The sequence below is a fragment of the Panthera uncia genome, unplaced genomic scaffold (assembly GCF_023721935.1).
Source record: "Panthera uncia isolate 11264 unplaced genomic scaffold, Puncia_PCG_1.0 HiC_scaffold_1635, whole genome shotgun sequence".
Classification (NCBI taxonomy): domain Eukaryota; kingdom Metazoa; phylum Chordata; class Mammalia; order Carnivora; family Felidae; genus Panthera; species Panthera uncia.
Window position 1 is genome coordinate 28,014 of NW_026058289.1, and position 15,372 is coordinate 43,385.

The 15,372-nt window shown below is 37.8% G+C and overlaps 1 protein-coding gene across 1 annotated transcript in view; it reads right to left on the minus strand.

Annotated features, from left to right (window-relative positions):
• Positions 1 to 15,366, minus strand: part of LOC125917266 (cGMP-inhibited 3',5'-cyclic phosphodiesterase B-like) — a 43,116-nt gene extending 27,750 nt beyond the window's left edge. The window contains exons 1-2 of the mRNA XM_049623519.1: positions 14,026 to 15,366; positions 6,209 to 6,315 (exon numbers count right to left, since the gene is read on the minus strand). Of these exons, the coding sequence (XP_049479476.1) occupies positions 6,209 to 6,269 (61 nt within the window). The 5' untranslated portion in view covers positions 6,270 to 6,315; positions 14,026 to 15,366. The remainder of the gene's footprint in view (positions 1 to 6,208; positions 6,316 to 14,025) is intronic.
• Between the last annotated feature and the right edge of the window lie 6 nt (positions 15,367 to 15,372).

A 15,372-nucleotide genomic window follows, 5' to 3' on the forward strand; every position in this document is an offset into this window, starting at 1 on the left:
TGGTCAGCGAATGATGTGTCAGAACATTTCTTTAAATGCTTTGCCTACACGTCATCTGTAGGAGGGAATGTTTGAAAAGATACACCTTCAAACTTCAGTTTATGAAACAGCCTTAGATTTCACATTTCACTTGTGAGAGCTTCTAGGTCAGCTACAGATAAGTGACTAGGGCCTTCTCCTTTCCCAGATCTTTCCTATGCACACGCACATCCTGGCACAGGATCCTGAGATCTTCAGGAATCTGTCAGACACTTTCAAATTCCCTATGGTCATCTAGTAGTATCCAGGATTTCCTTTTAAATTCTCAGGCAGCTCTTGTTTACCACAAGTGAAATAACAGCCTTAGGCGGTCACAATGTTGGCTGGCATAGGGTTTGTTTTTTAGAAAGCTGAGCTCCGAGTCAAATCAAATACCCACAACACTTCAGGAACAGAGATTTTCCAAGGAGCTTTAAGTTTATATTAAGTTTGGGCAAAGTATTTACTGTCTTCTTGGGGGAGTTTCAAAAGAGGTCAGATCTCTCTGATGGCTGAAATGCTATTGGCTTTTAGCAATAATGCCACCGAGGGAGAAAGCTGGGAAGGGATAGTTCCCAAATAAAATGCCACAGAACCCACCGTCTTACCAGGGTTCAATAGTCTGTCTTGTACAGAGGACTTCTAGTTTTTTCTCAGGCTTGGGTTAATTTCCAGAGTTCTGATATGGCTCAGTTTCATTTTTTTTTTTTAATGTTTATTCATTTTTGAGAGACAGAGAGTACAAGCAGGGGAGGTGCAGAGCAAGAGGGGGACAGAGGATCCAAAGTGGGCTCTGCACCAACAGCACAGAGCCCAATGCGGAGCTCGAACTCACGAACCGTGAGATCATGACCTGAGCCGAAGCTGGACGTTTGAACGACTAAGCCTCCCAGGTACCCCTGAGTTTCACTTTTTTGGCCCCTATTTTTGTTATTTTTGTTATTTTAGCAGGAGAGTGAGTTTACAGAAATATTCTCTCTGCCATTCCTGAATGAGTCTCTATATGTGATATTAATACTTTGAAACTCATTGAGACTTGTTTCATAGTCTGACAAATGGTCTACTGTTATCAATCTTGTGTGTACTCTTTGAAGTAATTTTTTTTAACATTTATTTATTTTTGAGACAGAGAGAGAGCACGAACGGGGGAGGGTCAGAGAGAAGGGGAGAAACAGAATCTGAAACAGGCTCCAGGCTCTGAGCTGTCAGCACAGAGCCTGATGCAGGGCTTGAACTCACGAACCACGAGATCATGACCTGAGCTGAAGTCGGACACCCAACCAACTGAGCCACCCAGGCGCCCCATTGTGTGCATTCTTTGAAAAAATATTCATCCTGGCTGAATGTAGTGTTTTACAGTCAGGTCAGTTAATTCATATTGTTCTAATCTTTCTTATATCTATACTAACGTTTTGGTCTGCTTATTCTACTAGTTAATGAGAATGGTGAGTTAAAATCTCCAAATATTAATATAAATTTGTCTATTTCCCCCCTTTAGTTCTGTCATTTTTTGGTTCATGTATATTATTGCTATGAGATCAGAAGTAACTGTGTCCTTATATAAAGAGTGGGTGTCTTGTAAAGAACATATGCTTGAGTCTTGTGTTGTTAACTGTCTGACAATCTTTGTCTTTTAACTGGAGTGTATTTTCACTTTTTGTTGAAAACTGAATATTTTTAAAATATACTTAACAACTTTAGCAGATCCCTCCTTCCCCCCCCCCAACAAAATGTATATTCAATGTAATGTAGTCTGTTTAATCCACTATCTTGCTATTTATTTTTCAGTTGTTCCTTCTTTTTCTCTTTTATTTTCTCTTTTCTTGGATTCTTCTGGGTTACTCAAGTTTTTTAAAAAATCATGCCACTGTTACCTCCTATGATTGTTTACTTATACCTTTTTTAAAATTCTTTTAATTGTCACTGTATATTACAATGTGCGTCTTTGAAGTATTAGTTTCTCTCAAACTTAAAACTTTTTACTACTTTTCAATCATTCCTAGTACATTACAAATCCATTTACCCTTCTCCCACCCTTTATATGCCATTGTTATCATACATTTGACTCCTTCATATATGATGCATGCAACAAGGAAGTGATTATTGCCGTTGTTGTTATTTCTAAGTTACATCCAAGTTAGTTAGCATATAGTGCAACGATATTTTCAGTAGATTCCAGTGATTCATCCCTTATGTATAACACCCAGCACTCATCCCAACAAGTTCCCTCCTTAATGCCCCTTACCCATTTACCCATCCCCCCACTCACAGTTTGTTTTCTGTATTTAAGAGTCTCTTATGTTTTGTCTCCGTTTTTATATTCTTTTGCTTCCTTTCCCTTATATTCATCGGTTTTGTATCTTAAATTCTTCATATAAGTGAAATCATCTGATATTTGTCTTTCTCTGACTGACTTGTTTCACTTAGCGTAATACCCTCTACTTCATGTTGTTGCAAATGGCAAGATTTCATTCTTTTTGATTGTCGAGTAATATTCCATTGTGTATGTATGCATGTAATGTATAGGTATATGTATATGTATATACACCACATATTTTTTATGCATTCATCTGTCGATGGAATCTGGGCCCTTTCCACACTTTGACTATTGTTGACAGTGCTGCTATAAACATTGGGGTGCATGTGCCCCTCAAAACAGCACAACTGTATCCCTTGGATATACACCTAGTAGTGCATTTGCTGGGTCCATTATTATTGTTTTTAATCAACATTCACTTATATTCACTCAATTTACGCTTATTAGAGCTTTTCATTCATTCCTATCATTCTGTGCTTCAATCTGGATCATTTTCCTCCTACCTAAACTACTATCTTTGCTGGATCTTAGTAGTGCAGGCCTATCAGCAATAAATTCTATCAGCCTTTGTATGAAAAAATATTATTTCAATTTAATTTGTAAAATGTATTTTAATTGGGGCGCATGGGTGGCTCAGTTGGTTAAGGGTCCAACTTGAGTTTAGGTCATGATCTTGCGGTTCATGAATTTAAGCCCCGTGCTGGGCTCTGTGCTAACAACTCGGACCCTGGAGCCTGCTTCAGATTCTGTGTGTGTGTGTGTGTCTCTCTCTCTGCCCCTCCCCAGCTCACACTCTGTCCCTTTCTCTCTCTCTCAAAAATAAACATTAAAAAAATTTTTAAAGATATTTTCATTGATAAAGAATTCCAGGTTGGCATTTTTCTGTTTTTTTTTTTTCAATACTTTTAATATGCCATTCTAGGTCTTTGAGTTCATACTTGGTATTATAGAATCACTGTGAATATTATTGTTGTTCCCTGAAAAATAACCTTTTTTACTTGGTTGCTTTTGAAATTTTTCTTGTTGTATAATTCAGGGGTTTGCCTGAAATCCTTATGATTTTATCTATCTTCTTGGGGTTCACCAAGTTTCAGGAATTTGCTAATTCCCTTACTATTTTGGAAAATTATTCTGCCCTATTGTTTCTCTCCTCCCCTTTTGAGTCTTCATTTACACAGAACCATTAATTGTGCCTTAAATGACTCTTAAATGTTGTTCTGTTACTTAGGCTCATAAACATTAAAGGCTCTTATGTCTTCTGTTATGTAATACCTTTCTTTATCTCTGATAAGTTTCTTTGCTTAGAAATCTGCTCTGGCCGAAATTTATATAGCTTATACCTGCTTTCTTTTGATTAGTGTTAACATGGTGTATTTTTCTCCATCCATTTACTTTGAATTTTTATGTGTCTTTACATTAAAAGTGGGTTTCTTATAGATAATATATATTTAGGTCATGTTTTTTGTTCTACTTTAACAATAGACATCTTTTTTTATATGTATTTATTTTTGAGAGAGAGAGAGAGAGTGAGCAGAGGAGGTGCACAGAAAGAAAGAGGGAGGCAGAGGATCCAAAGCGGGCTCTGTGCTGACAGCCCCCAGTGCGGGGCTCCAACCCATCAACCATGAGATCATGACCTGAGCTGAAGTCAGACACTTAACGGACTGAGCCATGCAGGCGCCCCCAACAATATAGGTCTTTTAATTAGTACATTTAGGCCACTGGTGTTCAGAATGATTACTGATACAGTTGGATTAACATCTATCATATCTATTACTGTTTTCTATTTGTTGTCCTTGTTCTTTGTTCCTATTTTTGTTTTCTACTCTTCTTCTGTTTTTGTGGTTTTGAGAATTTTTATCATTCTACTTTCTCTCTTTTCTTAGAATATCAGTTATACTTCTTTTTCAACTTTTTTTAATGGTTGCCCTAGAGTTTGCAATATACATTTTACATCTAACCCAAGTTCACTTCCAAATAACATTACACCACTTCACAGATACCTTATAATTATGAGTACCTTATGATAATAAAATAACCCCAATTCCTCTGTCCCTTGTATCATTGCTGTCATTCATTTATATATATGCATATATACACATACATAAAATACATATATGCACATATAATTGAATACATTGTTGCTATCATTATTCTAAACTACTGTTAGATCAAATAAAAAGAAAAATAAAAGCTTTTAATTTTACCTTCACTTACACCTTCTTCAGTGCTCTTCTTTTCTTTATGTAGATCTGAGTTTCTGACCTACACTACTATTCTTCTCTTTAGAGAACTTCTTTTAACATTTCTTGTACATCAGGTCTACTGGCAACAAGTTCCCTCAACTTTTGTCTGAAAAAGTCTTTACTTTCCTTCACTTTTGGAGGATAATTTCAAAGGGTACAGAATTCTAGGTTGGCGTTCTTTTGTTTTTTTTCCTCACAATACTTTAAATGTTTCATTCTACTCACATGGTTTCTGAGGAGAAGTTTCATGTCATTATTATTTTGTTCTTTTATATGTAAGATGTTTTTTTCCCCTTCTGGCTTCTTTAATGATTTTTTTTTATCTCTAAATTTCTGTAATTTGAAAACAATATGCCTAGGTATTGTTCTTTCGGTATTTATCCTGTTTGGTGTTCTGTGAGCTTCCTGGATCTATGGTTTGGTGTCTGATACTAATTTGAGACGATTCTTGGTCATTATTGTTTCAAATATTTCTTCTATTCCTTCTCTCTTTTTTTTTAATTAAAAATTTTTTTTGATATGAAATTTATTGTCAAATTTGTTTCCATACAATACCCAGTGCTCATCCCAAAAGGTGCCCTCCTCAATGCCCATCACCCACCCCCCTCTCTCCCTCCCACCCCCCACCAACCCTCAGTTTATTTTCAGTTTTTAAGAGTCTCTTATGGTTTGGCTCCCTCCCTCTGTAACTTTTTTTTTTTCCTTCCCCTCCCCCACAGTCTTCTGTTAAGTTTCTCAGGATCCACATAAGAGTGAAAACATACGGTATCTGTCTTTCTCTGTATGACTTCCTTCTCACTTTCTTCTCTTTCTGGTATTCCTTTTGTATTTGCCCCACAGTCCTTGGGTATTTGATTCTGCTTTTTCAATCTTCGTTCTCTTTGTTTTTCAGTTTTGAAGATTTCTCATGCTCAAGCTAAGACAGTCTTTCCTCAGTTGCATCCAGCCTACTGATGAGCCTGTTAAAGGCACTCTTCATTTCTGTTACAGTGCTTTTTATCAAGAGCATTTATTTTTGTTTTATTATTTTAGGACTTCCACCTCTCTCTTACACTGCCCATCCATTCTTGCATGTTGTCTACTTAATCAATTAGAGCCCTTGGCATACTAATCATCGTTGTTTTAAATTCCCAATCTGGTAATTCCAACATCCCTATCTGATTCTGATAAATTTCTGTCTATCCAAATTGTGTCTTTTACCTTTTGGTATGCCTTACAATTTTAAGAAGTGCCAGGACACACCTGGTAAAAGAAGCTACCGTAAATAGGTCTTTAATAATGGTGCTGAGGTGTGAGGGGACAAGTGTTCTATAGTCCTGTGATCAGGTCTCAGTCTTTCAGTGTGAATCTGGATCTGCAACTATTCAGGTTAGTTTAGGTAGTTCTATATTTTATCCCTGAATTCCTAGTGCCTAACAAAGTATCTGGTATATAGTGGCTGTTTAAAAAGTGTTTATGAATGAATCAGCCAACAGTCAATTAATGGTCAATCCAAATTGCTTAGTCATGTTAATTTACAACATATAAATGGCATTCAAAACCAGCTCTAAATGTATAATGAGAAAATTCTGTAGTACCATATACTTTGAGACCTCCCACATTTAAATCATAAAGAATGATTTCTTACCAGCTCTTCTTAGACCTATATGGTGAGTTAGGGATACGGAAGATGACCTTTGCTTCGTCATTGTCAGTAGATTTGAACTTAAAGGTCCATTTAGATAGGATCCTTGACTAAAAGGGAAAGATAACAAATTAAGAATGTTAAAGCCATGGGAAATTTCCTCTTTTTTTTATTCATGGTCTTCAGTTCAACTAGGAAATACCTGCTTATACAGAATTTAGACACCTATCTAGTTGCTTAAAGGCCTAAAGCAGGAGCCAGCAAATGTTTTCTATAAAGGACCAAGTAGTAAATAAATACTTTTAGCTTCACAGGCCACAAGGTCTCCACTGCAACTACTTAACTCTGCCATTGTAGCATAAAAGCAGCCACAGAGAATAATAAATACAACTGTGTTTCAATATAATTTAATTTGCAAAAACAGCTATGGACCACATTAGGTCCACAGGCTGTAGTTTGCTGAACCCTGGTATAAAGCAGGTTATCAATATCATCTGGAGGACTTCTTAGAACACAGACTGCCAGTTCTACCTCCAGGGTTTCTGATTCAGTAGGTCTGGTGTAGGGCCAGTAATCTGCATTTCTAATAAGTTCACAGATGATGCTGACATTGCTGGGTCCAGGGACCTCACTGAGAATCACTGGCTAACATATACAGTTTTCACTCTCTTCTGTTCCCTCTCTTCACAGATATCGATTACCCCCTAACTCAGTCATTTCCTATAACTGAAATATTTACTGTAGGTTTTAGGGCTCTTATAAAGAAATTAAATGTAGGCTGGCAATCACACAGTACAGCCATGCGATGTATAAAATGCAATTTAAAATAAAATATATTTGAAAGCTTCCCAGTGCCAAGCGTGTAGCAAGCACACCATAAATTTTACCTTCTTTTTCTTCAATATTCACCGTTTTCTTTTGTCAGTAAACTCCTGATGAGGGCACGTGGACACAGGCTCCAGGGCAGATCTAGATTCTCTCCTTCTCACTCATACTTTTTAGTACAGCCTAAGTTCTCAATAAGCTCTTCCCCAACTGCTTCATCTTTCCTGCACCTCCCTACCCATTACTGCAGGAAGGCCTATTTCTTCTGTGACTTAAAGGTTTTGGTTCATGTCTCCATTACAAATTCATCCACAATGTATTATAATTTCACTGCTTACAGATTCTTTTCCCTCATTAATTTGTGATTCTTTTTAGGGGCTATAAAGACATATCTCTGCATTGACAGTGGAGATAGCACAGTGCCTGATAAACGTGTTCAACAGTTATTTGTGGAATAAATGAATGCTCTTTTCTTTAGGTTCCTAGTCTCAATTTTTTAGAGAACAGGTCATTTTTGCTCCCCAATTCTGAATGGATGGAGTCTTTTTCTTTTACTAACTCCTGCCTTGAGCCTCTCCTTGGGCCTTTTTCTAAAATCTAGTTTCTTCTATATCCCCAAGGGAGAAAAAAAAATCTGTATTATAGAAACAGAAGGCATGTAAAATCAGTTAGAGCCATTTCACTAAAACTTCCTTGTTGACATTAACAAAAATTATAACAAAAGCACTATTTTGAGTATTTATTATGTACCATTCATTGTTTTATGTCGTTTACATACTTTATCTTTTCTAGTCTCCTATATGACAGACAAGGAAACTGAGGCTTGAAGAGGCTAAGTAATGTCCCCCAATTCATACAGCTAAAATTCATAGTGGCAGAACTAAAATTCAATCTCCAATTTCTTTGACTCTAAATGGAGAAAGCATTTACTCTCTACCTATTTTTAAAAAACGTTTATTTTGAGAGAAAAAGAGAGAGCACACGTGCAAGCCAGGGAAAGGCAGAGAGAGAGGGAGACAAAGAATCTGAAGAAGGCTCCACATCCTTAGTGCAGAGCCCAGCATGGGGCTTGAACTCACGAACCATGAGATCATGACCGGAGCTGGAACCAAGAGTCTGACACTCAACTGACTGAGCCATCAGGCGCCCCTCTACCTGTATTTTTAAAAGGTCTTCCCAGGGGCGCCTGGGTGGCTCAGTCGGTTGAGCATCCGACTTCGGCTCAGGTCATGATCTCATGGTTCATGAGTTTGAGCCCAATGCGGGCTGGCAGCACAGCTCAGAGCCTGGAGCCTGCTTCGGATTCTGTGTGTCCTTCTGTCTCTCTCTGCCCCTCCCCCGCTCATGCTCTGTCTCTCAAAAATAAATATATGTTAAAAAAATTTTTTTTAATTAAAAGGTCTTCCCACACCTTCCACAAAATAATTCTCATTCTATCTTGGTGTGTTTCTCCATCTGTAAAATTAGAGTTTTAGAAGTAAGGAGTTTTAAATTAACATCCAGCTGTTGGAGTCTATCATATTTTATTCTCAAGCCAGTAGTAATGATGATTTGTTGATGATGTCACAAAAAGAAACAATATTCAAATAATACCACCCAATAAACTCATGTCCCTGCTAATGCTCAATCATTCTTTGTATTTGAGGACTCCTTGCTTATGCGTGGAGTTGGGGAGATTGAGAAAGGGCAGTAACAGTACCGCTCAGGGCAATATTCAACCAAAAATTTGTGTGCTCTACTGAAATTTACTTTCCGGTTAATATTCAAAACAAAGATAGGACTTTTTCCTTTTAAAAACAGACCCACTGCACTGTTCCATAGTTTTCTACCTTGATCCAGGGCCTTCTAATAATTGAAGTATACCATACGTTCAGTTAGCTGTTCAGAATTGAGAGGTACAGGTCAAATTACAGGTTTTCACCTACTTCCAGAATTGTCTCATTAATTCCTAGCCTCAAACCAGATAAATATACACTCCAATGAGATTACATAAAACAATCCTGAAGAAAACAGGGGACAAGAAGGATAGGAGTCCCAAAGATTATCAATAGTTGGTAGGAAGATGATTAAAGTCAGACTTAGGAATCATTACAAAAGAATGCCAAAAGTTATGGTCACAGAGTTAAGTGATATGTTAAGAATTGATTTTTAGATAACCCATGCCAATTACCTTGGTAAGATTTATATCAGTGTGTGTGTGTGTGTGTGTGTGTGTGTGTGTGCGTGTGTGAGAGAGAGAGAGAGAGAGAGAGAGAAGCAGCAACTATATAAACTTGTTGGCTGTATGATGTCTACATTTGGAGCTATTCTCTTAAGAAACTGAGTGAGGGGAGACCATTAGCCCTCTTGAATCTCTGTACTTCAAATAGGGTCCAGGCACTGGTATAAATCTCTAATAAATTATGAGACACAGAATTGAGAAGCTGGTTCCCTAGTACATTATTTAGGAAATATAGTTCCTAACAAGTTATTAGATTTAATTACAGAGAAGTTATGGAGACAAATGATGACTAGGGGACTAGGTTAAAGGCAAATCTCTTTAGTGTAGAGTAACTATAGTTGATAGTCCATGCAGTTTTGGGACATGACTTGCCTATTTTTCCCCAGGGAAAGTCTGTTGAAAGAAAGTGAGCTGTGGGGCACCTGGGTGGCTCAGTCTGTTAAGCGTTTGACTCTTGATTTTGGCTCAGGTCATGATCTCACAGTTGTGAGATCGAGTCCCACGTTGGGCTCTGCATTGACAGTGTGGAGCCTGCTTGGGGTCTTCTCTCTCCCTCTCTGTCTGCCCCTCCTCTGTTCATACGTGCTCAAATAGAAATAAACTTAAAAAAATTTTAAAAAAAGGAAGGGAGCTGTGAGGTCTGAATATGTGTTCTGTTTGTCCACAGAGAGGGCTGGGTCCTAGCAGTCAGTCCAAAGATACAAGTTTAGCCATTTTTTAACCACAGCTACTAATACTGGAACTCAGAGATGCATAATCCAATCGTCAGCTAACGCACATTTCCTGGAACTTCCTGACCAGCGAACCTTCATCCTAGGTCTGAAACTTAAGCAGAAGTCACCATCAACCATCACAATATAATACGAACACCTTACTCCTACAAGATGCTTGTTAGGCAGCTGTTTATCTTCAAGATCCATTTTACTGCAATCCCAAACTCATCGCAGTAATCAAGCAGGCCTCAGAAGAGCAGTAATGACTAACACATGGTTGAAAGTGAAAGTGCCATGAAAGGCAAAGAAAAGGTGTTAAGGAGATTCAGAGGTGAAACAGATTGCTTCTCCTTGGAAACTGAGGGAGGAGGGTATCAGGGTGTTATTCTTAAGAGGTCACATCTGAGCCCAATCTTGAACGCTGTAGAAGCATGAGGCCGAGAGGACCTGTTCAAGGTAGAGAGAACAACTGCAGGAGTGAGGTGGGGGGGGGGGGGGGGGGGGGAGCATAGAAGCGGAGGAACAGAGAGAATAGCGAATAGTTAAGCTTGACTGGAATTTCAGATAAATAGAGAAAGACGGACATATTTTGGTTTTGTAAAACAATGGCCCTCTTAATTAAAATCTGAAGTCCTTTAACAGGTGAACTTTAAGAGGTGAAGTCTTGAGGGCAGGTAATGCAGTGACTGTTCAAACATGACTAGCCCTTCTTCCTGGTGGTTTTCTTCCCTTGGATTCTGTTTATCACAGCTACTGTACAGTTTATAACACTTCACTTTTTTCTCCAAAGCATGAAGAAAAGCAAAATTAAATCCTATATTACTCTGCACTCAAACAAGGTGGGGCTGCAAAACTGTAATTCAACTCAATTTTTAAATGTGTTAGACAAAAAACGAAATTATCAGGAAAGTTCAAGGAAGAGTCTAACAGGAGTCACATGCCTGTTGTTTTCACCTAGCGAGCTTTCCAAGTCACTCTTCTGGTCACGTTTTTTGCAAGGCTGCTCCTATCTTTCACATTGTTTCATTTTTGCAAGTAAGGGTGCAGCTTTGTCATGAGGGAATAACAGGGTTTCAAATCCCAAGCTAGGAAGTTGGGCACTATTCTACAGGCATCGGTTAAGGGTCAAAAAACTTAATGATCAGAAAAACTGTATAATCAAGGTTTCATTTAAGGAAGAATTGTCATGGAAGGGTAGGAGATGGAACAGGCAGTGGAGGATATTAGAAATGGAAAGGTCAATTAAGAGGAAAATTCAGGAGCGCCTGGAGGGCTCAGTTGGTTAAGCCACCGACTTCGGCTCAGGTCATGATCCTGCAGTTTGTGAGTTCGAGCCCCGCGTCGGGCTCTGTGCTGACAGCTCAGAGCCTGGAGCCTGCTTCGGATTCTGTGTCTCCCTCTCTACCCCTCCCCTGCTCACACTGTGTCTGTCTCTCAATGATAAATAAATGTTTACAAAACAAGAGAGGATAATTCAATAGCCCATGTAAGGAGGTATAAAGCATTTAACAGTATAAAGTGATAAAGGAGAAGAGGGAACAGAAAGGAAAAGAGACGCAGAGACAGACCTGACAACAGGCATCTACAGGACAAGGTAAGAGGACGCAAACACCAAGTTTTCTAGAAAATCCATTTTCTAAAGCAACCACTAAGTGAGAGGGTAGCAGTATTGTGTCAGTAAATGAGGACAGAAAAACAGTAACATGAAAACGTTACTGGAGAGATGAGAAATTTGGTTTTGGTCACAGCTTTAGGGAATGAGAGGTTCAATACTGGAATCACGTTGAAAGCATAGTCAGAGTCATTTAAAAATCACAGTCAGAGAAGCTAGCATCAAAATCCAAAGCTGTGTTCAAATCAAGATTCAAAAATGTAGGACATGTGGGGCGCGCCTGGGTGGCTCAGTAGGTTAAGCGTCTGACTCTTGATTTCGGCTCAGGTCATGATCTCACGGTTTGTGAGATGGGGCCCTGCACTGGGCTCTGTGCTGACAGCACAGAGCCTGCTTAAGATTCTCTCCCTCCCTCTCTGCACCTTCCCGACTTGCTCTCTCTCTCTCAAAATAAATAAATAAACTTAAAAAAAATCTTTAAATTTAGAAAAAAATTGTAGGATATGTGACCTCAGTTCTAGAGTATTCCAACAAAGTCAAAATGAATGCCTTGTGATTCTGGATTCACATGTCTATTCGGTTTGAGCTACTAAAGCCTAAAGGTTCCTGAACAAAAAATTACCATACATGAAAGATTGATAGCTATGCTATCTAATATGATTGCCATACATATTACCACCAATTACTTTATTCTCCAAGTTTCTAAATCTTTCATGAGGCACATGGCTTTGTTTTAATGAGAGTTAAGTAATTACATTGAATCTGCGTACATTTACCTCTTTTATGAACATTTCTCAGAGTTAATTTTCTTTGGACCATGTTTCTATTTTAATATCAATCATCTTAAGTCAGCAGGATAAAAGTGACCTTAACTCACTGTATCACATTTAATTGCAAATGTACTGCTATTACATCAGTGTGATTTTGAAGGATTAAAAAGCAATCATTTTCATCATTCTGTTTTAAGCCAAACAATATTCTGAAGATGATGTTCCCTGTGGTTAAGAAATATGTTGTATTTTCAGTTCCCAATATCACTGACTTCCCCATATCCTGCTTCCATTAAAAAACAACAACAACAACAACAACAACAACAAAAATAAGACCATTATGTTTAGGTTCTGGGCAAGTGTTGAACCAAAGCTCATTTTCCTTTACCATACTCTGTAATTCAACCCATTCCTGTTTCATATATCATTTCATTCAATTTTTCCTTTATAAAAAAGGGAGCTCATTTACTTGAATACATTATAGAAAATGCAAATTAATAAATCCTGCAAGAATCTGGAAAATTACAATTATCTGATCACATTTCCTATATAAACGTTAACACCACTTTTAGCTGATAAATCGGTATGATCCAATCCTGCCATCTACTGTTTCAAATGTGTAACTCTACAGCTCAAGCTAAACAAAGTGCTCAATACTAACAGTGGTTTAGCAGAAACTTTACACTAATTCCAATTTTGTTTTTTTTTAATTTTTTTTTAATGTTTATTTATTTTTGAGAGAGAGACAGAGACAGAGACAGAGCGGCAGAGAGAGAAGGAGACACAGAATCAAAACACCTCCAGGTTCTGAGCTGTCAGCACAGAGCCCAATGCGGGGCTCGAACTCACGAACCGTGAGATCCCGTAAGATCATGACCTGAGCTCCCGTGAGATCATGACCTGAGCCGAAGTCGGCCGCATAACTGACTGAGCCACCCAGGCGCCCCTAATTCCAATTTTGTTAACACAGTTAGATCACTGACTACATAGAACTTCATAACTCACACATGAGATCACTATGTCTCCTAGCTTTTAAAAGACAAAGTATTGACTCCTTTGTTATGAGGGTAGATGGGTATGTTTACATTCAGAAAATTTCAGCTCCTGCATTTTCCCACCTTCCTTGAGCTACGGTTACTGATGCCCTTCATGTGTAGGATTAGCACCGTTTAGTTCCAAGTAAATCCTCAAGTGAGTACAGAATATATTAGTAGTCTTAGTCCTCCAGCAGGAACAAGAGTTTTGCTACCTTGTATCTAACATCAGAGATGAGCCCTGGAAATGTGCTCTTCCGTTAACAAGTCAGTAGTTCTGTTGACCTTCCTTTGGATACCATGCACTGGACCTGTGTGATTGCCCCTACAACGGTCACAGATACCGATTTAAAACCTTTCCCACTTCTGGTCCTAAACTGACCCTAGTTTCCTTAAACTGCCTCCCTGATTCATGTTCTTAAGGCCCCAGCATGCCTTGTACCCAACGTACTTAACTTTTCAGAGAAGACACATTAGCTTCTTTTTAAGAATCAGTTTCGCTATTATGCCTTATTACTACCCATGCTGTCCCACATCTAAAATACTTCAACTGTTCCTTTCTGCTTTAGTTATTTCAAACTTCATTCAACAGAAACAAAGTGGATGTATTTGACTCAAATCTCTTTAAAAGACTGGGGATTGTACCTTGAAATGCCAAACTCTTGGTGTGGCCTTTTGCCATTACTGCGTTCCCACCGGGACGACGACTGTTCAATAGGTGGCAGACCGGAAGTTCCGGGGCTCCTCCTCAGCTGGGGAGTTGGTAAGCTATTCCTACTGTGTAGTCCCTGTGGAATAATTTAACGATGGTTAAAACTGTCACCCTTAGATATGCTGTGTATGTATTTGTAAAGATGACATGTAAAAATGCCAATACAAAGTACATTTTTAGTATGTACAGGAGACACAGGACATTTTATCTTGAAGATATGTCAGATTTACTCCAAATTTTACATTCTATACTATTGTTCTATTTAGTGTTCCTCCCATTAAACAATGGTTTCTGAACTCCCTACAATTTTACTAGATCTTTGTTCTTTTGTACATTTTACTCCTAGTTTCATGAGAAATAAATACTTGACAATTTAAAAAGGAGGTATGAAAGATTTACCCTGAAAAACAATTTCAGAGGACAAGCTTAGGATCAGGCACCATAAGCCCTAGATCCTAAACCCTTTATATTTTCAATACAATGCTGAAGTATATAGGGTTAACCTAGAGAAACTGAAAGATTCAGAACTACCTTTTCAATTAGCAATTAAATTCAGAACACCATTAGCATTAATAGTTTACCTTAATTTTTGAAAATATTCTAAATTGATCTAAATGTTCAATTAGCCAAAGTATTCTATTTTTTACCACTGTAAATAGGTGTTTTATTGGGATTTACATAAAACAGGTTTTGCTTCTTCTGAATTTCCCCCATCAGCAGATACTGAAACCATCTCAGAGAGCTAAATATCTCTTATATTTAAGTTTTCCCAAGGATGTTGATTTTGTAAAGGTTCATAGTTACTTACACTCTTGGTGAAAAAGTTCTTTGTGTAACAATCCTTTCTGGCTATAACTTAGGTCCACATAGTCTTTCTTAGTTCTTAACACACATATATAAGACATTTATATTAAATTATCTTTTATAATTCCTTTTTCCTTACTAATTACTTTTTTATAAATGCTGTTGTTCTTTTCTGGAGTATCAGGTTTTTCTATTCTTTTTCAAAAGCAGAGACCAATTAGATATGAAATTCAAGTAAGAAGTTTAAAGAACACAAAGAAATATGGTTTACTTCCTGGTTCTTACAGGACTTACTCCTACCAGTAGATTCCAGTACCAAAAATAAGCCTGATTAACTAAAATGTTCAGGAAATGAGGCATTTAGGCATCCTGTTTAATTAATATTATTGTTTCAAATGTTTCTAAAATGTACTAGTACACTTTTTTTTCCACGCAGTAAGCACAGTAACAAACGTAATATTGATATCAATAAGATT